Source organism: Geosmithia morbida (assembly GCF_012550715.1).
Source record: "Geosmithia morbida isolate 1262 chromosome Unknown scaffold_1, whole genome shotgun sequence".
In the NCBI taxonomy this organism is placed as follows: domain Eukaryota; kingdom Fungi; phylum Ascomycota; class Sordariomycetes; order Hypocreales; family Bionectriaceae; genus Geosmithia; species Geosmithia morbida.
The window spans coordinates 1,765,374-1,787,367 of NW_023336188.1; the positions used below are offsets into that span (position 1 = coordinate 1,765,374).

Here is a 21,994-nt window from a genome sequence, read left to right on the forward strand (position 1 = left end):
CGCTCTTTTCTCTCATGTCCCTTTGATCCCCCCTCCTCCCCCTAGTCACCTACTAGACGCGGGCGCGAATCGTTCCAAACTACGCGGCTGTCCCGTATTATATTCCTTTGCGCATGGCGACCGGCCTCATCTCCGCCGCTTCCATTACCAGGGGCCCGATATGCCTCTCCCCAATGGCCAGGCCGCTTGGCCGCCCCCTAATCCATTGCATCATATAAACAGCGCTACCAGTATCACCACTTCCACCGGTTCTGCTGATGCTCTCGCTGCCGCATCCGCCGCCAACACGTTGATGCCTGAGGCATCCATCGACGCCGAAGATGATGCTCGGCGCGCCCTCTTCGCGGATCTCTATCGCAACACGGAGGACAGGGTCGCGCTGCTGTTCCAGGATGATGGGTCCTACAACCGACCCCTCATCGACGCGCTGCGCCGTCCAGATGGTGCCGCCGCCGCCTCCCTGCTTACAACCGCCACCAACAACGCTGCATCCCCGTCCGTTCTACCCCCGACTACCGATCACGAGCCCGTCAAGGAGCCTCCTATGAAGAAGGCCAAGAGGGCCATTGATGAAGACGACTATGACGACGATGATGACGACGAGGAGGACGCGCCCGTTACCGCCTCCGTCCCCACCTCCAAGCCTACAAATGCTTCGGGCGCTCTCCTATCCCCCTCCAAGTCCGGCTCCTCCCCCGTCCAATCTGTCAACTCGCCCAAGCTGGCGGACAAGTCTCTGTCTCAGCAGGATGCCGGCACTGCATCATCTTCCTCGAGTCAGCAGCAGCAGCAGCAGCAGCAGCAGCAGGCCAAGACTGGCGGCGCTGGCGACGACGGTATCAAGTCTCTAGAGGAGGCGCGCATCGCGACAGAGGATGCCGCGCGCCGCAGCTTCCACACCATATTCTACACACTTGAGAATGATCGCGCCGCCATGCTAGAGCAGCAGCGTCTCGAAGACTCGGAGAAGCAGCTTCAGGCGGAGATGGACAACAACGCTGTCACGGCCCCCGGCGGCGGCGCCCCCGACCAGAACCAGGCGGGCAACGCCGCTGCCCAGGGCTCCCTGAGCAGCACTAACCTCGGAGCATCCAGCCTCACTCTCAAGCACCTCATTGCCCGCATAGACATGAAACGCGACCAGGTCGAGGCCTCGGATGCTGAGCTCAGAACCCTGATGAACGAGGTTAGGAAGAATCGTAGCAAGTGGGCCAGCGAAGAGAATGTCAACCAGGAGGAGCTTTACGAGGCTTTGGAAAAGGTGCTCACCGAGCTCAAGGCCCATACGGAGTGCTCGACACCATTTCTCACTAGGGTCAGCAAGAGGGAGGCCCCAGACTATCACAATGGTTCGTCTCTCATGCAGGGCAACAAGCCGGTGAACAAACGCTAACGTTACATCCCCTCCCCCTCTCAGTCGTTAAAACACCAATGGATCTCGGCTCCATGACCAAAAAGCTGAAATCGTTAACCTACAAATCCAAGGTCGAATTCGTTGCCGACCTCAACCTCATCTGGGACAACTGTCTTCGATACAATCAGGACATGAACCACCCCCTGCGCCGCATGGCCAACGGCATGAGAAGAGAAGCCGAGAAGCTTATTCCCCTCATTCCGGACCTGGTCATTCGGTCGCGTGCCGAGGTTGAGGCTGAGGAGCGACGAAAACAGAACGGCGGCGACGACGACGCGGGCGAAGATTCAGATGACGATGCGCCCATCATGTCGTCGCGAGGACGCGTAACGGCCACCAAGGGAGGAGGCGCTGCTTCCAGCAAGTCACGCAAGACGACGGGCGGCGGCAACGGCGACGACCACCATCAAAAGGAGGACACGCCCGTCGTGGACCAGAAGCCAGTGTTGCAGGTCAACGGGCTCCTGGGCAAGCACGGCCGCGAGGACTCGGAGGCAGTCGAAGGAAGCAACGGCTTCTCCACCCCTCCCGTCGGCGGCTTCAACACCCCAGCCCCCGGAGGCGCCGCGACAAACGCCGACGCCATGGATGTCGACGGCCCTACGCTCAACAGTATGGCTCTCAACCAGGCCTTTGATGAGGCGGCTGAGCATCCCTTCGAGGATGAGGAGTACAAGATCTGGAAGCAGACGACTAAGAAGGACAGGGCGCTCACGGCCAAGGAGCGTCACTTTCTCTTCAAGGACAACAAGATCAACATAGACGCGCCCGCCGCCCTCAGGACAAAGGCCGCTATGCGACGCTTCATCAAGCACCAGAAGGAGGCCGAGATGGAAGCCTCTGGTGATGGCCCCGAAGCATCATTTCCATCATCATCAGCTCGGGCGACGAACAACCTGGATGGTGCTGATGGTAGTGGGTCAACACACGGCCAGGGACAGGGCCAGGGCCAGGGACAGGGACAGGCCCAGCAGAAGCCATCTGAGACGTTGGCGGAGGGAATAGATGACGAGGCCGTCGTCGATAGGGTCATACCAGACTACTACGACGCTCTGAGCAACATTCCTGACATCCAGCCCAAGTTTCAGTGGGTGGAGGACGATCAGGGCCAGGTCATCAACCAGCACGAGGATTTTCTCCGTCTGGTCCCTGCCGGGTCGTTTATCGCGCCGCAGAGCAAGTTGACCAAGAAGATCGATGACAATGTTCACCAGATTCAGAACACGAGGAAGCTCGTTAGCAAGATTTCGGTGATAAAGCAGATGCAGGTTCAGACACAGGTAATTTCTTCTTCTTCTTCTTTTTGGTCTTAATCTTTCCTTCTTCTCATTTGCCCTTTGAAGATACCGGGAGTGGGATAACTTCTTCGTTCTACCTTGAATTTTATTGGGATGGGATACACACCACGGTGAACGGTACTAACACTGCACAGGTCTACACAAATCAGTTTCCCAAGGCCAATATAGAGTCATTCACGGAACAAGATATTGAGCCTCACTTCATCTCTGACAATGGCCCTGTTATGGCCCCGGAGACGTGCCACGACGCCCTAAGGCGGTCCATAACGAAGCTACTGTACCACGCGGGCTTTGAGGAGACGCAGCCGTCGGCGGTGGACGTCTTCACCGACATCACGGCCGACTACTTCCAGAAGCTGATCAGGACGTTCAACGTGTACAGCGAGGCGGAGAAGCGGGGGGTAGAAAACGTCGAGGGGGTGCGGTCGCAACCGCGGTTCACGCCCGAGGAGGTGCTCCTGCACACGCTGGACGAGAACGGTCACGACGTGGTGGCGCTGGACTCGTACATTAACGAGGAGATGGACCGGCACAGCAGCAAGCTGGGGGCGCTGCACGAGCGCATGAAGATGCACCTGACAGATCTGCTGCGGCCGGTGGTGGCGGGCGACCAGGGCCCAGACGGCGTGGGCGCTTTCAAGGACGGCAGCGAGACGTTTGTCAGCGGAGACTTTGCCGACGACCTGGGCGAGGACTTCTTCGGGTTCCGCGCCCTGGGACTGGATGGCGAGCTCGGCGGCGCGCTGGGCGTGCCGTTCCACCTCCTCCAGACGCGCGTGCGCAACCAGTACCAGATGCAGACACAGTCCGCCGACGACGCGACGGCCGACATGTTTGAGAGCCTGCCGCCGCTGCCGCCGGTCAGCAAGGACAACATCGACGACCAGATCGGCCTGGTCAAGAACTTCTTCCTGGCTAAGCTCCACGCCAACAATGACGAGCCCCTGGTCGAGGACGAAGAACTCCCCGTTAAACAGAGGAAGCCGCGTCCACGTCTCGGTGCCACGGGCAAGATCGTCTCCGCCCAGAAGCGTCCTCCACGTGAGCAACTCGCCCTTGCCAAGAAGAAGAAGAGACTCGAGGCGCAAGCGGCTGCAGCTGCCGCCGCGGCTCCAGAGGGCAGGGCAAACGGTCCCAACGGCACGCCGGTGAAGAAGAAGTCGATGAGCGTGCCCAACGGCGCAAGCCTGCCCAACCCGGCCGTCGCGGCGCTGGGCACATCCATGGAACGTACGGATAGCATGCAGAGCGGCGGAGGAACGAGCCAGACGGACAAGGACGAAGGGACAGGCATGATGAGCCCGGAGAGCATCGCTCAGTAGGACGGGCGGGGCCAATCATTACTGGCGCACAAGATGAAGTCGAAGTCTGGCCGTGGTCGTCGTCGTCTGAAGAAGGAAAAGAAGGATAGGTGTTGACGCGTTTACTCTTTTTTTCCCCCTTGTTTTTCTTTCTGTACATTGATGGGGGGTTTTCTTGTCATACCTCTTTTCTTTCCCACATACCCTATTATTTTTTCCCTCCCTCTTATTATACTACCTCGTTTCTTTCTTCTCTTTCTCCTTCTTTTGGACTGGCATTGTTATGAGGGGGAAGCGCACAAAATGTCGAGGACTTGCAAAGAGAAATGATTCTTTTTTTTTATATTTATCTTGGCTCAGCATGGTGGATGAGGCGCCTGTAGTTTTTCTTCTTCTTCTTTCACCAGGGAGGTTACTTTATTCTTTCTACACCATTCAGTCAGGGGGTTACTTTTCGGCACTTTCAAACAGGAAGGTTGCGTCTCTTTTATGCACTATGGCCTTATTTTCAATCCTTCTTTCAGGGAGTCTGGGGATCAAGAGGGAGAGGATATGATATGAGGGGTGGGGAGTGGACCTAATGGGCGGTAGTCTTGTGAGTACCATGCGCCAGTACTCGAATTGACTGATATCAATCCAATATGCGTGAATACAATGAGACTCGTCACTCAGTAGATAAACCAAAAGAGAAAGAAGGAAAGAAGGAACAGGTAAGAAGGTGAGATTTTGAGTGAATGGGGGACGACGTTACCGAGTGCCTTACTCATATTATGGAACCAAAGCCTAGGCCACGCGGCCAATGAGGCCACGTGCTTTTAACATTACAGACGGATCAGATTAAGTAGCCACGGGCATCGCACCTTCCGTCAGATAAGCTTCATCCAAAACTCACGGAAAAGGTCATAATCGGGAAGGAGCGACAAGGGAAGAGAAGAGGCCTTTACTCTCTCCCTTTCCAATTCCTTCTCCTTTCTTTCTTTCTATCCCCTTCTTTCTTACCCGCCCCCACCCCCCCCTTCCTCACCATGTCTTGGCCGTATGAATTTATTCTCGACCTCTCCCCTGAGGATAAGCAGCTCCGTCGAGAATCCATAGCCTTTTACGCCCTCGTGGCGCACTCCTCTGCCTTTGCGCCGGCCCTCGCCTACCTGCTCTTCCGGCTGGGCCTGACGCTGTACACGCGCGTCAGGGGCCCGGCCAGCTATCAGTTCGTACCCGGATCACCCGTCGCAAAGGCTAGGCAGGCCACGTCCCTGGGGGGGTTGGAAGCGCGATGGGTCAGGCTGGCGTGGTGGATGAGCGATCCCGTGTACCTGTTTGGTGTGCATTACGGTCATAGGGATGAGTGGATCCTCGGCTCAGGGTGGGCAGCTTGGATGCTGCTGCTCTGTGTGCTTGGGACTGGCAGAGGTGAGTTTCTCCGTCGGGGGTGAATTGAATGAATACATCTGCTGAATAGAATAAACATGCCTAAAAAAAAAACAGACTATCTTCATCTGACCAAAAGATTTGGCCTTGTTGCCGTCTCTCAGATGCCCATCCAATATCTCCTGTCTCTCAAGAACCTCAACCCTTTTTGCTGGGTCTTTGGCTCATCGCATGAGCAGGTCAATCGCTATCACCGTGTGCTGGGGCACATCATTTTTGCTCTGGTCGAGCTGCATGTCATCTTTTACAACATCTTCCTCATCTCGGCTGGGAAATGGACCTCGCGATTCTTCGCTCCCGATGTCTTCGCTGGCGTTGTCGCCTCGCTCGCCATGACCTCTCTCTGCACTACGGCCCTGTCCGTCTTGCGGAACTACTCGTATCGCCTATTCTTCATCGTCCACGTCATCGCCGCCCTGGTTATCCCGCCACTCATCTGGTTCCATGCCCACTCAGCTCGTCTCTATCTCGTTGAGGCCCTCGCCGTCTTTCTGATCGATCTCGTCGTTCGGAGGATCACAACCATTACCTCTCCGGCCACGGTGGAGGTGGTGCCCGGAACCGACCTTATCAAGATCGAGGCCAATCTGCCACCTGCAACGCTCGCCAAGTACCAGGCCAGCCCGGGATCACACGTCTATCTCAGCCTTCCTGCCGAGAGTCGGCCGTCGCAGAACCTCACGTCGAAGTCCTCTCTTCTGTACGAGTTCATCTACAACCCATTCACCGTCGCATCGACAAACAGCGATACCAATACCATCACCCTCGTCGTGAGGAATCAGGCTGGTCCCCTGACCAACCGTCTCAACATGCTCTCGGCCTCGGACGCGACGGTGCAGTTGAATGTGCTGGGACCCTACGGCGCAGTGAGCAAATCGATCTCGAACATACTCAACGGGGGCTTCGACAGCGTCCTCCTGTTTGCCGGCGGCGTCGGTGCCACCTTTGCACTGCCCATATACCGGGCCATCCTGCACGAAGCGCCCTCGACGCGCGTCAGACTCATCTGGGCCATCCGCTCCGCCGCCGAAGCCACCTGGGCCACGGCGTCGGTGAGCGGAGACGCAGCGGGAGACTCGGTCCTCGCCGACGATAACGTGCAGCTCTTCCTGACGGGTGACATGGGTGTCCATGAGGGTGGGCGTGGAGGAGGAGAAGGCTTGGAGATGAGCGACATGCGCGGGGGTGGCAACCACAAGAGACCCAATATTGGCGGTATAGTCGACGACACGTTTCGCACGGGCATGCACGACAGCGTGGCCGTCATGGTGTGCGGGCCTGCCGACATGGCAAGGAATGTGAGGACGAGTCTCAAGGTGTGGGTGAATAAAGGACGTAGAGTGTGGTGGCATGATGAGACGTTTGGATGGTAATAGTTGCCGTGAAGGGGTTTTAAATGGATTCACATTCTCCAAAAAAACGGATTTCATAAAGATGTTTTGATCTATAAATATGATGTTTAAGCATGTTTGAATGATTACTGAACGATGGGAACGTTTGAATGAATAAGAAATAATATTGAAAGTCGTGTTGTCTTATTACTTACTGCTTGCTGCTTGACTTGACTTGACTTTTTTCTTTTTGGGGGGAGGAATAGGATTTTCGACATGTCGTCTGACAGACGCCACTAGGTAGGACTAGTTGGAGTATTGACAGGCTTGCTGGACGTCAGAGGATATAGGTACCAAAGACTACTTCTTTCCCCAATCGTATCAGGTTTCAATACGCGGTTCCGTGGTCTAGTTGGTTATGGCATCTCGTTAACAAGTTTCCATGGGTTATTCCAGAATTTGTCATCCGAGAAGGTCCCCGGTTCGATCCCGGGCGGAACCACATTTTCTTTTTCCTTTTTTTTCCTCTTCTTGATTCCTTCCGGTTCTTCTTCCCTACGTAGTTTTACCACGTAGTAGTAGTAGTACCAAGTGATGAATAAGACGGAAAAAAAGTAGACGGTATCTGTCAATACTATAGTAGTAGCTACTGGTACTTCAATCCCAGCATCACATTCTGCTAAACTACGACTAATAACCGGATTTGTAAAGTTCGGGGTGATATCTAAGATATACGAAAGGAATAAAGGCAAGTGTTAAGATTCTTTCTTGCATGCTAAGCTGATAAAAGGCGGGGAGGGGAATAAATTGTCTAGAAGGATAATGAAGACGAAAAAAAAAGAAAAAAAATTCAGATTCAGGCTGATGCAGATAGTGACTTGTACCTTTACTGTCTGTACCTAGCAAGCTGGGCCATGATATTTTGAACCTGAGCAGCGTCACCACCATTAAGAGGGGGAGGTTGTTGCACGCCGTATGGGGAAGAGTAGTGTTGTGGAGGACGAGAATGAGGTAGCGGAGCACCTCGAGATACTGAGGGAGAAGAGATAGGCGCCGTGACGGGGGCGGCTAGGGAGCCCAGTATGGCTTGGAGATCGGGTTGGGGGGGAGCAGTAGCAGCACCCATGTGAGGAGGAGGGATACCGGTCATGGTAGGTTGAGGAGGAGGTTGATGCTGTTGGTACTGTAGAGTGGCGAGGACTTGTTGCAGGGTGATGGGGTCGACCTTTCCGAGAAGGGCAGCTATTTCCTGATGTTGCTGCTGCTGGTGCTGCTGGTGCTGCTGTTGCTGCTGGTGCTGAGCCGAGTAGGCCGGTTGACCGTAGGCGTTGCCAACTAGGGGAACGGCAGCTGGAGGACCAGGAGGCGGAGGGCCGCCGTATTCGTGGGAGTAGCCATAAGAAGGGAGAGGCTGCTGCCCGTAACCAACGGGACCGGGCCCAGCTGACGACGCCTTTGTCTGCAGAATGACCTCGGCGGCGATTCCCGGATCGAGGTCGACGTACTGATGGAAGCGCACGTTAGCGCCGCCGGCGGAGCGGTCAAAAGCCTGCATGGGGATCCTCCCCGTGCTCTGGGCTCGCATGTCGAGATCGACGACGGCCTGAACGCCCTCGGCAGCCTGTCGCTGAATGATACGGTCCTTGGGCATGTGTGGGTGCAGAAACATGCTGTGGGTGGTGAGGCGTTTGGACTTGAAGGCGTCCTCTACCCAGACAACAAACTCGCGGCTGATGTCCGGCTGTAGGAGTATCTGAACGTCGGGAACGTCGGCGCCATACCTCTTGGGCAGGTCCAATTGGGCCTCGTGATGTGATGAGCGGCCACCGCCACCGCCGTAAGAGGACGGGCTGGGGCTCCTCCTGCGGTACGAATCGCGGCTATTGCGCCTGTACACGGGGGACCGAGAGCGTGCTCGACTGCCGCGGCCCCTACCGAGGCTTTCGTGGTAGTCGTTCCGGCGCGGTGGCGAATGGTTGCGACTGCGGTAGTCGTCACGCTTTTCGTTACGTCGTCCGCCACGGCCTTTCTCGGGACTTCTAGCCCGCTCTCGTTTGGGCTTGTCTTGAAGTTTCGATACTTCGAGGTCTATGCATTACCATGTCAGACGTGTGCGTGCGTGCGTGCTTGCGTGCGTGCGTGTGTGCGTGTGTTGTGGACTTACGAATGCGACGACCCTTGATCTCAGCGCCCTGCAGATTTTCGATGGCCTGGTGGCCTTCGTCGGCGGTATGATACTGGACAAAGCCGTAGGCAGACTTGAGAGATATTTGCGCCAGCCTCCCGAACCTATGGAACAGGCCAAAGACGTCTCGCTTAGAGACCTTATCGCTGGACAGGTTGCCTGCATGATAAATATATGAGTCTCGAGTGCACATGATTTCGATAGGGTAAAGAGAGGAGCGAGAGAGAGAGAGAGAGAGAGAGAGGGGGGGGGGGGTGGATCTAGTTACCTATAAATATGCGAGAGCCTTCGGGGAAGCGATCCCACTTGGCTTCGGCCATGTACTGCCTCTCATCGGACAAGAACTTCTCCCAACGTTTCTGGTAGTCATTGCCTGCAGAAGCTTCGTCGGCATATCCAGAGGCTAGCGCATAGTCATGAGGAGGGTTGACCTGGACATCCAGAATGTTGTCAGTGGACGACGCGGTAGCAGAAGCGGCGACTGTTGAGCTCCCGGTTGGATGGTGCTGTGAAGGATACGTCTGAGCTGGAGCGCTGGGCTGGGGCGGCCTGGGGGGGAGGGAGGAGGTAGGGGATGGAGCTGAAGGGACCGCGGCAGACTGCTGCTGCGGGGATGCGGGAGCTGCAGTATCAGCGAGAGCAGCGGGTTTCCCGGACGAGATGGTAGCAGTATTTGCAGAGGATGAGTCTGGATTTGGCAGAGACAGATCGGCCACGAGCTTCTGGAGGTCGATGGGTGGTGGCTGGGATGTACTTTCACTGTTTTGGCTGTGGGAGCCGTCGGTGTACGGACCGTCGGTGTATGAGCCGTTGGCAGCAGCCATGGAGCGCTGGGCATCTGCCTTGGACCGGATGGCAGACGAAGAAGAATGGGCGACGTCTGCCGGGATGTCTCTCATGGGGATAGCGGCAGCTGCAGCAACTTTGCTGCCTGGGGGTGATATGTGGGATGGATGTGGCCGATGCCGATGCTGCTGCTCTTGAGGACCTTGTCCGTGGATGCTTCTGCCAAAGTCGTCATCTTGCCCATCCTCACCCTCGCCGGGGCTGATGGGGGAGTCAAATATCTTGGCGTAGTCGTCGCTGTCAGTCCCATCTTGGGCGGGGTCGCCTGCGGTGGTGGGGGCAGGGACGTTATGAGCGGTGCTGGCAGCCTCGTCGCCGTATGGATCGTTGTCATCGTCTACAATATCTTGATCACGGGGGTCGCTGTCGTCTTGGGGACCAGGAGGAGCTGGGAGTGGGACTGGCACAACGGGATGTTGCTGCCGGGACTGCTGGGACTGCTGCTGCTTCTTCTTCTTGGGGATGATGCCATTCTCGTGAGCGGCATGGCCGACGATGGGCTGCCCTCGGGCAGGGGCAGGGGCAGGGGCAGGGCCTTCGGCGGCGGCAACGGCCGCCACCATGGCATCTATATTGTCGACAGTTTCCTGGAGGGCCGGCACTACAAGCGGTGAGGCTGTGTGGACAGGAGATGGTGAGACTGGGGAGAGGCTAGCAGTAGCCTGCAGCTCTGCCTCGAGCTGCTCTGTCATGAAAGCAGAAGGTGGGGTCGTGTGCCTTTTGGAGGGGTGAGAGGCGGGTGGCCCAGAATGAGATGGAGCTGGCAGATCAGAGTAGCAGTGACAGGAATGATAGCAGGTCTTCCGTCCTCGATAGGGTCCCGATGGGCGGACGGTTATCGCGGCGGCTATCGCGGCGGCTAGTATGGCGAGGAATGAAAGTAGCAGCTGGGATGATTGGGATGCATCTATGCGGCTGATGAGCTCTTGAGAAATAGAGAGAAAGAAGTAGAGAGATCAGGTATAGACAGGTGTAGATAGATAGATAGGGTGGGGGGATAGAAACAAGGCCGGCCGTTGTGCGATGCTGATAAAACGGAGGGCGAAAGCAGATATAGATAAGTGGAAGAGAAGGGAGGAGGGGGGAGTGTGAGGCCGACGGGATAAACCAACAGACAAGAGGTAGAGGTGCGGCAAGAGGTAAAATGAATAAACTCCAGAGTCAGCTGGGATTGAGGTTAAGAAGAGTGTAAGATTCCGGCAATGTCAACTTTCGTATCGTCTGTTGACTCTTTGAAAGGACTTGAGAACCTCAAGAGAATCCTGATCTGGTGATGTCTTCTCTTAATATGGGTATGAGCCTGTTCTTTTTTTTTTCCCCTCCTTCTCTTCCTCTCCTTCGAGCTTCTCGAGAGTCACGCAATTTATCTGGTGGGTGTGGAAGGAGCGAGAGAATTGGTCGGTCGGTGGCTCCTTCTTCGCTGGTGATTGGGAAGGAATCCCTGGTAGGAAGGCGGTGAGATAAGTATGGCAGGATTGTCTCGCTTTATATGTACGAGACTACGAGTATTATTACGAGTATTATTGCCTCTCAGCCTCTGCTCTACAGACTGCAAGTCAACATACAGAAGTCCTAGCCTCGACTGGGTATTACTTATTGAGACATCATCTACGGAGTATGCAGTACCTGAACATGTATATCATATCATAATGGATGGGTACGAGTCCTAATACTGTAATCGTAATAATTATATTAATAGTGTAGAAGTATCAACACCTGTATCTTTCTACCAGAAGTACAATGGGACCATATATATATATATATATGCCTGAGGCATCAATTTGTATACCCCAGGACTTGCCGTCATACCATGTCGTATCCTGTCACCCGTCTACAGTGAGTGGCATGCTCCCGTAAGGCTGCAGAGTGACGTTTTCTTTCTCTTCATTCTACCGCTCTACTCTTCTCTTCTTGAATGATATATTCATGTTGGTGCCCAACTCATGAGAAATGCTCCCATCATGGGGCTGTCCCTGGAACCCAGAACCTGTCTACGACTCCTGAGGACATTGAGTCATCATCATCATCATCACGGTATCCAATCTCGATTGCTTCTCCCCTTGACAACCACACGAGGTAGACGATATGAAGCATTCGATGCCCGTCTCGACAGGGATTCACTGTCCGAAGCACGCGCGTGGTTCTCCAAGCTAGACGCGTCGCTACTTCCCAGGGGAAACACGACTTTTTCACGATCTAGCGGTGCGGGTGGACAGCACGTCAACAAGTGGGTTGCCCTATCCTTTGATATGTTCACATCTCTTGATACGAGAGCGAGCGGGGATCATCTGATATACGGAGACACGCAGAACCGAAACCAAGGCCACGACGGCTTATCCAGTACGGGAACTCCTAGCCCTGCTACCCAAATCACTGCACACGCACGTGCGATCATCGCGTTACTACACGGCTGGCAACGACAGCCTCACATTCCACGCGCAGACGACTAGGTCCAGGACGGCCAACCAGGAGGAAAACTCGCGCAAGCTGATGGACGAGATCGTGAGGATCTATCGGGAGAATACGCCTAATGAGACGAGTGAAGATAAGAAGCAAAAATACGAGGAAGTGTATGGGTTATCTTCTTTCTTTCTTCATATTCGTTCCTCTTTTCTTTCTTTTCCCTGCCCATCCTGTCTTTCCGTCTTTGAATCTGCATCTGTTGACTGAGAGCGCTACAATGACAGGACAAGACACTTCCACGATGCTCGCGTCAAGTCAAAGAAGCTACAGAGTAACAAGAAAAAGTCTCGCAAGGGCGGGGACGAATAGTCTTGAAGGGTCTCGAAGTCTTGGGATGTGTTGTGCAAAGACATGTACAAGGCTATGGGTATCGGGTTGTATCAGAGACAGCGACAGCGAGACTGTCAATGTACCAGGTTGGTGCTGGCATGATGGTGACCTCCGAGTTGGTATATGCGTATGCTGTAACACTACGTACCGTAATCTAGACGGAGTCGGAGTTGACACTACTCCAGTATACCACCACCACCACCACATATAGAATAGAGAGAGACGGGATATAGAGGATGCCATCGACAATGCGATAAATAAATGCTAGTACTACTACTGGTACTTGATGGTAATACCTCATGTTCCCTGCGAGCGACATCATCCTGTCCTCTGAGAGAAATGCAAGATCCAGCGTGCAAAATCCAAAGTGGAGCCTCCTTTTCTTGTCACCCCCTCCCCCTCCTCCCCCCACACACGCCACCTTTCGAACCGTTGCACACACACAAGGGACTCCTCTCCTTGATCCATCTCCACCGACAGACGGAGTTTCATCAGTATTACTGGTAGTATATATCGTCCCTTCACCACTGGAGATACCCATCGAATTCTACTCTGCCTTTCGCCTCTCACGTCCAGACCACAGATAGCACACAGACACGCCGCCATATCCGAATCGCATATCGCCACCACTGCGGGGAGGGCTGAAGCTCAACCCTCGACAACAACCCGAACATCATCAACTACATATACAACAAAGAATAGAGGGACACCGAAGAACAAAGACAGAGAGAGAGAAAAGAAGAAGAAGAAGAAAACATCCGAGATGGACCGACAACCACAGATTCAACCTTGCCGGTACAAGGTTGGCAAGACCCTCGGTGCCGGGTCGTACTCTGTCGTCAAGGAGTGCGTACACATCGACACCGGGCGGTACTATGCCGCCAAGGTGATAAACAAGAGGCTCATGACAGGAAGAGAACACATGGTAAGTCTTTCTCTCTCTCTTCTTTCTATCCTTTCCCTCCCCTTCTTCTCCTTCTTCTTCTTGCTCCTCGCATCGTCATCAATATTATGACTGACCCCACCCCCTCAAGGTCCGCAATGAAATCGCCGTCCTCAAAAAGGTATCGATGGGCCACCAAAACATCCTGACGCTAGTCGACTACTTCGAGACGATGAACAACCTATACCTGGTGACGGACCTGGCTCTCGGAGGCGAGCTGTTCGACCGCATCTGCCGCAAGGGGTCGTACTACGAGTCGGACGCGGCGGACCTGATCCGCGCCACGCTGTCGGCGGTGACGTACCTCCACGACCACGGCATCGTGCACCGCGACCTGAAGCCGGAGAACCTCCTGTTCCGCACGCCGGAGGACAATGCTGAGCTCCTGATCGCCGACTTCGGTCTCTCGCGCATCATGGATGAGGAGCAGTTCCACGTGCTGACGACGACGTGCGGCACCCCGGGCTACATGGCACCCGAGATCTTCAAGAAGACGGGTCACGGCAAGCCCGTCGACCTCTGGGCCCTCGGCGTCATCACCTACTTCCTCCTGTGCGGCTACACGCCCTTTGATCGCGACTCCGACTTTGAGGAGATGCAGGCCATCCTCAACGCCGACTACTCCTTCACCCCGGTCGAGTACTGGAGGGGCGTCTCCCGACACGCCCGAGACTTCATCCGCCTCTGCCTCACCGTCGACCCGTCCGCCCGCATCACCGCCCACGACGCCCTCCAGCACCCCTTCGTCGCCGCCCAGATGCCCTCGTCCGACACCCAGGGCGCCCAGAACCTGCTGCCGACCATCAAGAAGAACTTCAATGCCAGGCGCACCCTCCACACCGCCATCGACACCGTCAGGGCCATCAACAAGCTCCGCGAGGCTCAGAACATCTTCATGGACGGCGCACAGTCCAACGAGCCTGCCAGGGGTGGCCCCGCCGGTCCCGACGCTGCCGGACGCAAAGACGACAGTGCCATCTCCGTGTCTACGCCAGACTTGGAAAACGTCCGTCCTGTCCCCGAGGATGTCGCCATGGCTGACGATTCCGTTCCTCCTTCCCTTCTTCCTGGAAACTCTGCCAACCATGTCGTCGAGACGAGCCAGGGTCTGTGGACGGGTGCTAGGTAGCCGGAGGGGAGAAGTTTTTTTTATTTTATTTTTTAAAAAAAAAACTTTTCACATCTCTTGACGGAATGTCATTTACCATCCGTGTTTTTTCTATCATTTTTTTCCTTCTCTTCAGATATGGCATATTTTATGAGTACAATGAAATACCACGATTTTATTTTCATCTGTTTTGCACACATCTTATTTTGCGTCTTGTCGTTACGTGCTTGATTGAAGCTGGGCAAACTGAGTCGTCATGTGGAATTTTGTCTTGTATTCTTTACAAGATACCTATTCTAGCCAAAAATGTATATCATTGACCATTGACGGTATTGCCTCTCTCCCCCTCTCCATAATCGCTTCAAGCGAATGTTTCCCCCGTCATGTCAAGAGTCTGCCAGCTGCCAGCATATCCGGGGATAGGATAAATGAGCCCTTGATCCTTCATTAAAAGAGTAGTATTACTCCAACGGTAATATACAAAACATTATTTGTTATGTAGCAGAAGAGAGAATCTCTCAAAGAGCCTCTGAATGACTTCTTCCTTCCTTTTTTTGTGTTGTCTAGAACGAGTGTGATGAAATGCGACAGATGGGGGCCGTTGAGAAAAAAGAAAAAAGGAAATATATAGTGGGGAAAAAAAGACGAAATGCTCCGTTCGTGTCGCTCTAACGATGGATGCTGAAAGGAAAAAAGAATAAAATACAGCTCATTCGCTTCGACGGTGTCCTCTTTAATGCAAAAACTGTTCCGGCCGATGCAAAGAGGACTGGCGAGGGTGTAATTCGATATTAAGTCGTCGAATGTGTATGCTGAGGCCGTTTTCCGGGTGTTGGGTGTGAAGAAAGAAAAAGTGATGAGGGGGTATTAAGTATTAATTAATAGTACGCAAATCATGAGCGTTGTCGTCATTATCTCACAATCACCACATCTGTGAGTTCAACCTCGCGCTGGGAGGCTACCTTTTCCCAGAGGTTCCCCTGGCCTCCCGTGTGGGCGAGGCCATCCGGTAGCAGCACATCGGGTGTCCTGGGGCTCATGGTACCGCTGCTGGATCCCCACGAAGACGAGGCGCTGGCGAGGGTGACACCGGAGCTGGAACTGGCGCGGCGATGGCTAAGCAGGCCGGCTTTAAAGTAATTGTCGTTGCGCTCCTCGTCAATCGTCTCATTGGTCTCGCCTTTCTCGACGTACTCGTACTCCCAACGCAGGAGCTTGTCGGCCTGTCGTCGGGGCAACCAGCGGGCGCGGGCCGTGTAGTAGAAGGTGGCGGCAATGATGCCGCCGCCGACCAGATCGATGGCATAGTGGTGGCTGAGGTACATGGTGGCCCACCAGACCCAGCCCGCGTAGACGATGAAGTAGGTGCGGAACTGGGGGAAGCAGTGGCTCATAAACAGAGCCTCCAGGACAGCGTTGGCCGCGTGGAGCGAGGGGAAGGCGCCAAAGGGGAGAGGGGCAGTGCTGAAGTTGGTCGTGTACAGGTCGATGCCGAAGATTGCGTCGAGGCGGGCCAGGCCGGCGGGCGATCCGGGCATCCCGTAGGCCGCAGGGGTCAGGCCGTGCTCGTTCTCGTACCAGGGAGGGGTGCAGGGGAAGCACAGCTGAATGGTGACACCCAAGATGCACATCCAGCCGAAGCAGCGGGCAAAGACGGGCGTTGTTCCCGGCGCGCCAAAGATGAAGAGGACAAGGGAGCAGACTGCGGGGGCTCCAAAGTGCATGATGCCGTAGGGGAGCCATGCGAGGATGTCGAGAATGGGGTGCTGGTGGGCGGACATGATGTTGGACAGGTTTGCGCCGTAGAGGACATTTTCGAGCGCGGGCAGAACGCGGACCCAGATGTGAGGGCGGTAGTCGTACGGGATAAAGCTAGCAAGAGTGTCAGCATCATAGCCGTTGTCATGGTACATGCTGTCGCGTGGCAGCAGAGAGAATCATCGACGTGTTGCACCCATGTGGGTTTCGTAACCACTGAGCGGGAGAACAAGACCGGATGCAGAAGGCTAGAGAAATAACATACCGGCTGCAGAAGAAGTATAGTAGCCACGTCCAGATGACTAGGGAAGGGCGAAAGAACTGTCCAGTGGCAGGCATGAGCAGCAGCCAAGCTCCGCCGATGAGAGCCAAGAGCTTGGTTACCGGTGCGGGGGGTGCAACGTAGAAAGAGAAGAGGATGAGAGCGGCAATGACGGCATGCTGGAGATCAGACTCTGACCAGCGATGCCTCTGGAGCTCGCGCACGCCATCCCACACGCTGAAGGACGTCTTGAGAGCAGTGATGGAGTTGGCGTCAGGGTGGTAGCTCTTAGGCTTAGAGCGGCTCCGTTGGCGGCCAGCAGTCTGGTATCGGGCGGGGAGATGACTCAGGATGAGCGGGTGGAGGTTCTCTGTGAGGATGGTGCCGAGGTTGGGCTTGGGCTTGGGCAGCTCGCCAAAGGGACCAGGAAGTTCGGACATGGCGGCGACAAGTAAGCCAGGCGAGTAGGCAGGCAGGCAAACAAGAAGACAAGACCGGGTGGCTCGGATCAGGGTGGGGTTCGTATCGCGGGATCGTAGTTGGCGTTGTCGTAGTCGTCGCGAAGAGCTGCGTCGAAAAGCGAACAGCAATACTCGAGCGTGGAAGTCGAGATTGGCGCTTGTTTGTCGGGTGGGAAAGATGCACAGAGGCGATTTAATTCATAGCCACGCGAGTCGAGGGGGAGGTGGGAAGAAAAGAAGACAAGAAACTCCCGGGTGAGATTAGACAGTTGGCCGTGTGACGCGACGCCAGGTGGTGGCGGTGGCTTGTGAAGAAAGCCTGTGGGGGAGGGGGGATTACGACGAGGTATAATAAGATTAGAGCAGAGGGAAAAGAAGAGAGGGGGGAGGAGGGGAGGGAGGGGAGGAGAGGAGAAGGTGAGAGAGAGGGTTAGAGGGTGAGAGGGTGAGAGAGAGAGAGGAAAGAGAAGAAGATAAAAGTATAATAGAGAAGAAGAAAATAAGATGAGGGTTAGGTAATAAGTTAGGAAGGAATGGAGAAAGCGGAAGGAGGGAGTGAGAAAAGCTAGAGAGAGAGAGAGAAAAAAGTAAGGAAGGAGCGAAACGGTAAGAGAGCAGCAAGAAGGCAAGGCGTCACCCGACAGATACTAATAATACAGTTTACAGAATATTCCGCTGTTACTAGTACAAAATACGCCTATGGCTTAGCACTACGAGTACATGTATGAGTACCTACAAATCAGCACTATCACATTACGGTGGGACTGGATAATAGGGGGTATTCCGTGTCTGCGATGTACTCTGTGAAGACAACCTCTATGGTACAGGTACTTGTATCAGCCCAGGCCCACATCTATTCCTGGAGGGCTTTCCAGGTACTCATGCCATGTCCCTGTCCAACCCGGCGACTTTTAGCTTGACAAGTATTTACGGATTACGGACAGATACTCGTACCGTCCCAGAGCCTTGGGGTGATACGGACACGGACAATACGGAAGCACGAGAGCGTAGAGAGTCTAGTCTGGACTGACAAGCAGAATTGGACCGACAGGGTACGAGTCACAACTTTCCGTAGCGTCTACACCACTGCTGTAGGAGTAGAGTGCTGCTACTCGCTATCGATTATATTGCATCGCCAGTACGGACAGTGTTAGTACCACGACTAATAATACAGATACAGCCTACACCTCCTGCAAAGTTCACGTCTGTTTCCTCGGATGGCACGGAATGGCAGTACCCTGGTACAGATGGATCATGTACCTTCTGCTCTAGCAGGGATTACAGCCCCCACAATGCGCGTGGTTGATCCAGTTGCCCAGTTGCCCAGCTGGTCATGCTGTCTGCTCAACTCGTACGAGTACGTGTACACTGCCTGCGCATCCCTGTGCCCGTTCGCTCTACGGTTGTGAGCGAACATGATCTTCTCAGCTACGTCCGTCATATTCGTCTGTTATTCCTGTTCCTCTAGCGTGTACGAGTACTCGTACGGCTTTAGTTGCACCTCGGGATAGATAGGGCGGGAGAGAGGAGGAGGCAGGTTGACTGCTGCTACTACCAGCAAGATCGTGAGCACGAAACCATGTCCAACTCTTCACGTCTCAGGCATGTTCAACCCCCCTGACAAGGAGGAGGGGAGGGTTGAGAGTACTTTATCCTTGGCCTTAGGGGGTCGGTCCATAGGGCCAGAGCGAGGCCGAGAGCGAGGTGGACGGATATTAGCAACGGCTCCGTGGATGCCACCTCTAGCCTCTCTACCCAGCTCCATATTACCACCAGGTGCAGCGGACATTCTGGCGGATACCGGTTGGCCATTAGCCGCCAGGCTTTCACTCGCAGCTGCCCGTGTGATTCATCGATCCTCTGCATCTCAACCTTTTCAGTGTCCTGGGAGGCTGGAGTTCGGGGGGCCAACGCTGGATCTGTCCCGGTCGGCACTCGCACTCGCGTGCTCTACGGAGTCTTGGTGAAGCCCGAACTCCACGGCATTCCATTCATGACAACCATGGGCACTAACTGATTTTTCTTTCCTTTTTCTTTTGCCACACGAATGAGTGCTCTTACGGAGCAATATAATATCTGTAGTGGGCAAGGATAGAATGCAATAATAATACGAGCAGTAATACTAATAAATACCCCTTTCATTTACCCTCGTACGACGTAGGACAGAAAGTGCACGCATACACATACACACCCACCACACACACACACTCTCTCTCTCTCGCCCTCTCGCTCTCTCTCTCGCTCTCGCTTAAACCCGTCATGTCTCTTAATCTGACTACCACGAATACTACCACCACCGCGTACTCTCTCTGAAACTCCCTCTGCTGCAGTGCAGGCAAGCGGCCGCATGACACTTGTTGCTGATCACGCCTCTCACTCACCCACTGCGCCAGCAACCCTGCGCTGGCACTCTGCCACTGGGACTCACATGCGCCGCCGCCCCCCTTAATCCAAGTCTTGGCTCTTGGCACTCTCGGGGTCCTTGGCACTCCTGGGGCTCTTGGCACTCCCTCCGTGGGACTCGCGTAGTCTTGGCAAGTGTCTTGGCAAGAGGGAGGGTGAGGGTGTGCGTGAGAAGCAGAAGGGCATGGGGGGGAGAGATTGTGATTCACGCTGGAGTTACATCGGTATGTCGTCGCGTAGCCCAATCAGATTGTAGAAAAAGCTCGGCACTCTCAGAGTACAAGTCCCCGATGTATAGAGTACCGTCTCGACTTCCTCTAGTTCCGGAGTACCTGTACATGACATGTACGGAGCCCGAGGAAGGGGGACCTTCCGTTTATTACGGGATCCCTGTGATTTGTTTTACACGGTCCATCTGGGCATAGTCGCGGGGACCACGGTCTCGTCGGTCAACCCCGTCTCCGTCGTCTCTTGTCATTTCCTGGTACCCGTAGAACAGCAAGCAATAATGATACCGCGTAATCGTAATGGTTTCACAGGTTTCACTCCGTAGCATTCATTGTATTTATTATGCCAGTATATAAGGGTAGGTTCACTGGATCAATATAAGCATCAATGCTAGGAAGTATCAATACTGCTACAGTCAATGGCGCTATCAACGTCATGCCCAGGATCATGGAGAGCACGTGACATGTGACGCCAGGACTTAGAGCAGTATTACATGTTTACATGTGAATCTGACGGCAAAAGGTTCACATACATGAAGAGTTTAGCATTCATGATTAGGAGAATAAACAACGAGTCAATTGTAAGGGAGCATTGATGTCTTTTCTTCCGTACCTCGTCTCCGTCATCATCAACTACTCGTACTGATCATCTCATACCGCATCACTCTGTATGATACATGTCCAGACTTGGACGGAGGAGGGAAAGAAAGGCCTGATTACGGAATACCGGGGGCTGTCTATACCCATCATGTCCAGCTCACAGGGCCGTCACCTACTAACCAGCCCACTAACTTACCTCCCCCCACTGCAAGTCCATCAAATTTGAACCCTCACGAGTTACCCCCCCCCCCCCCCCCCCCCCCCCCCCCCCCCCCCCCCCCCCCCCCCCCCCCACAGCTCATCATCCCTAAATCAACTAACTCCGACTCTTCATGCATTTCTTTCATATCATCAGGTCGTCGACGACGTGCTCATGCTGCTGATCCTCGCCATTCTGTATGGAGTCGTACTCATACAGATACTCGTTGGTCTTACTCTACCTCTGCGAGTACTGATTGATGGACCGTTTTTATCGCTCAGTACCTTTTCTTTTCCTCCATGAAACAAGTCGCACATCTCCCATATTCCCTCTCAAGTATGCAAGAGGGTAATAATACGGAGGGGTACGGTGGTGAATGTAGGCACCCTTAGACACCCGTAGGTACCCGTATGTACACCGACGTATTCGTACAGTTGTATCACAGTCTATTACGCCGTAAAATTACTCGTGAGTGTCCGTACTCCGTCCTTGGACTCCTCGCTAAAGAGAGAGAGAGAGGGATGGAACTAAAGTACATGTACGTAGCCTTATGCCAAGACTACATGATTAAATCTAGCTCACTTGATTAAAATGAACAGCTACGAATACTGCCCTTGTGCTGCACCACCTACGTAATAACCATCGGGCCCTGGTGGCTGCCAATCTCCACACGTGACACGGGCCATATGAAGGATAAATCGTCTCAATAATAATTACTCCATAATGCGCTCCTTTCTCTGGGAAAAAAAGAAAGAAAAAAGACAATACGAGTCCATTATGCGGTTCTCACCAGCTACAGCCATCATCCACGACAGTGTATTATTACTAGGAAATCCCCTCACCGAATGTTCAATGTCTAGTCAATGCCTGCTCATCTAATGCAAAGTTTATCACTTATTAGTTATATGGACGGAGCAGTACGAGTAGTAGTATCATTACTAGGCCCTCGATGAGTAGCGGATACGACGTCAAGGACAGAGAGAAAGGGAGGCTAACAGTGAAAAAGATGACCCATCTATCCACTTTTCCTTTCTTGTATCCGTCTTTTTCCTTATACTACGTCCAAGTCACAAGACCCTAGCGGTGATTTTCGGCCTTGGCTCGATTCTTATAGTCCGACTGAGAACGAGAATCGGTCATATCCTACCGTGGGGGGGGGGGGGGGGGGGGGGGGGTTCCTTCTTGTCTTCTTTGTCTTCTCTTCTTCTCCCTCTACGTACGTGATTCGTAGAAGCTCATCATCCCGAATCATTAGTAATCTTCCGTGATGTATAGTCAATCACATGCAAAAGGATCACCGCGAAAGAGGAAGGAACAGAAAAGGGAAGGAGCACACCATGGGGACTGGCAAAAAGAAGGAAGGATCGAAGATCCTCAATCTAGTCGATCGCCAGTAGAATCGTTCACCGCCACATTTCCCAGCCTCACTCTATATCC

General features: G+C 54.0%; 6 protein-coding genes across 6 annotated transcripts; 4 read left to right on the forward strand and 2 right to left on the reverse strand.

The window, feature by feature from the left end:
- Window positions 1-160: 160 nt before the first annotated feature.
- On the forward strand, window positions 161-4,034 carry GMORB2_1293 (transcriptional activator SPT7; the record flags this gene model as incomplete). Its single annotated transcript, XM_035463275.1, has 3 exons — window positions 161-1,349; window positions 1,418-2,694; window positions 2,847-4,034. 3 exons carry the CDS (start codon window positions 161-163, stop codon window positions 4,032-4,034), a joined length of 3,654 nt encoding a protein of 1,217 aa, XP_035324699.1.
- A 1,004-nt stretch (window positions 4,035-5,038) lies between these two features.
- GMORB2_1294 (Ferric reductase NAD binding domain) lies at window positions 5,039-6,814 on the forward strand (the record flags this gene model as incomplete). Its single annotated transcript, XM_035463276.1, has 2 exons — window positions 5,039-5,423; window positions 5,499-6,814. 2 exons carry the CDS (start codon window positions 5,039-5,041, stop codon window positions 6,812-6,814), a joined length of 1,701 nt encoding a protein of 566 aa, XP_035324700.1.
- An 844-nt stretch (window positions 6,815-7,658) lies between these two features.
- Window positions 7,659-10,495, reverse strand: GMORB2_1295 (RNA recognition motif; the record flags this gene model as incomplete). The annotated part of the gene is made up of 3 exons (XM_035463277.1): window positions 7,659-8,860; window positions 8,937-9,116; window positions 9,226-10,495. 3 exons carry the CDS (start codon window positions 10,493-10,495, stop codon window positions 7,659-7,661), a joined length of 2,652 nt encoding a protein of 883 aa, XP_035324701.1.
- Window positions 10,496-11,764: 1,269 nt separating this feature from the next.
- GMORB2_1296 (peptidyl-tRNA hydrolase ICT1) lies at window positions 11,765-12,371 on the forward strand (the record flags this gene model as incomplete). The annotated part of the gene is made up of 2 exons (XM_035463278.1): window positions 11,765-12,030; window positions 12,113-12,371. Coding segments are annotated over 2 exons (525 nt in total), but the record flags the coding sequence as incomplete, so codon positions are not given.
- A 988-nt stretch (window positions 12,372-13,359) lies between these two features.
- GMORB2_1297 (uncharacterized protein) lies at window positions 13,360-14,668 on the forward strand (the record flags this gene model as incomplete). The annotated part of the gene is made up of 2 exons (XM_035463279.1): window positions 13,360-13,521; window positions 13,631-14,668. 2 exons carry the CDS (start codon window positions 13,360-13,362, stop codon window positions 14,666-14,668), a joined length of 1,200 nt encoding a protein of 399 aa, XP_035324703.1.
- Window positions 14,669-15,558: 890 nt separating this feature from the next.
- Window positions 15,559-17,107, reverse strand: GMORB2_1298 (acidPPc; the record flags this gene model as incomplete). The annotated part of the gene is made up of 2 exons (XM_035463280.1): window positions 15,559-16,519; window positions 16,671-17,107. 2 exons carry the CDS (start codon window positions 17,105-17,107, stop codon window positions 15,559-15,561), a joined length of 1,398 nt encoding a protein of 465 aa, XP_035324704.1.
- Between the last annotated feature and the right edge of the window lie 4,887 nt (window positions 17,108-21,994).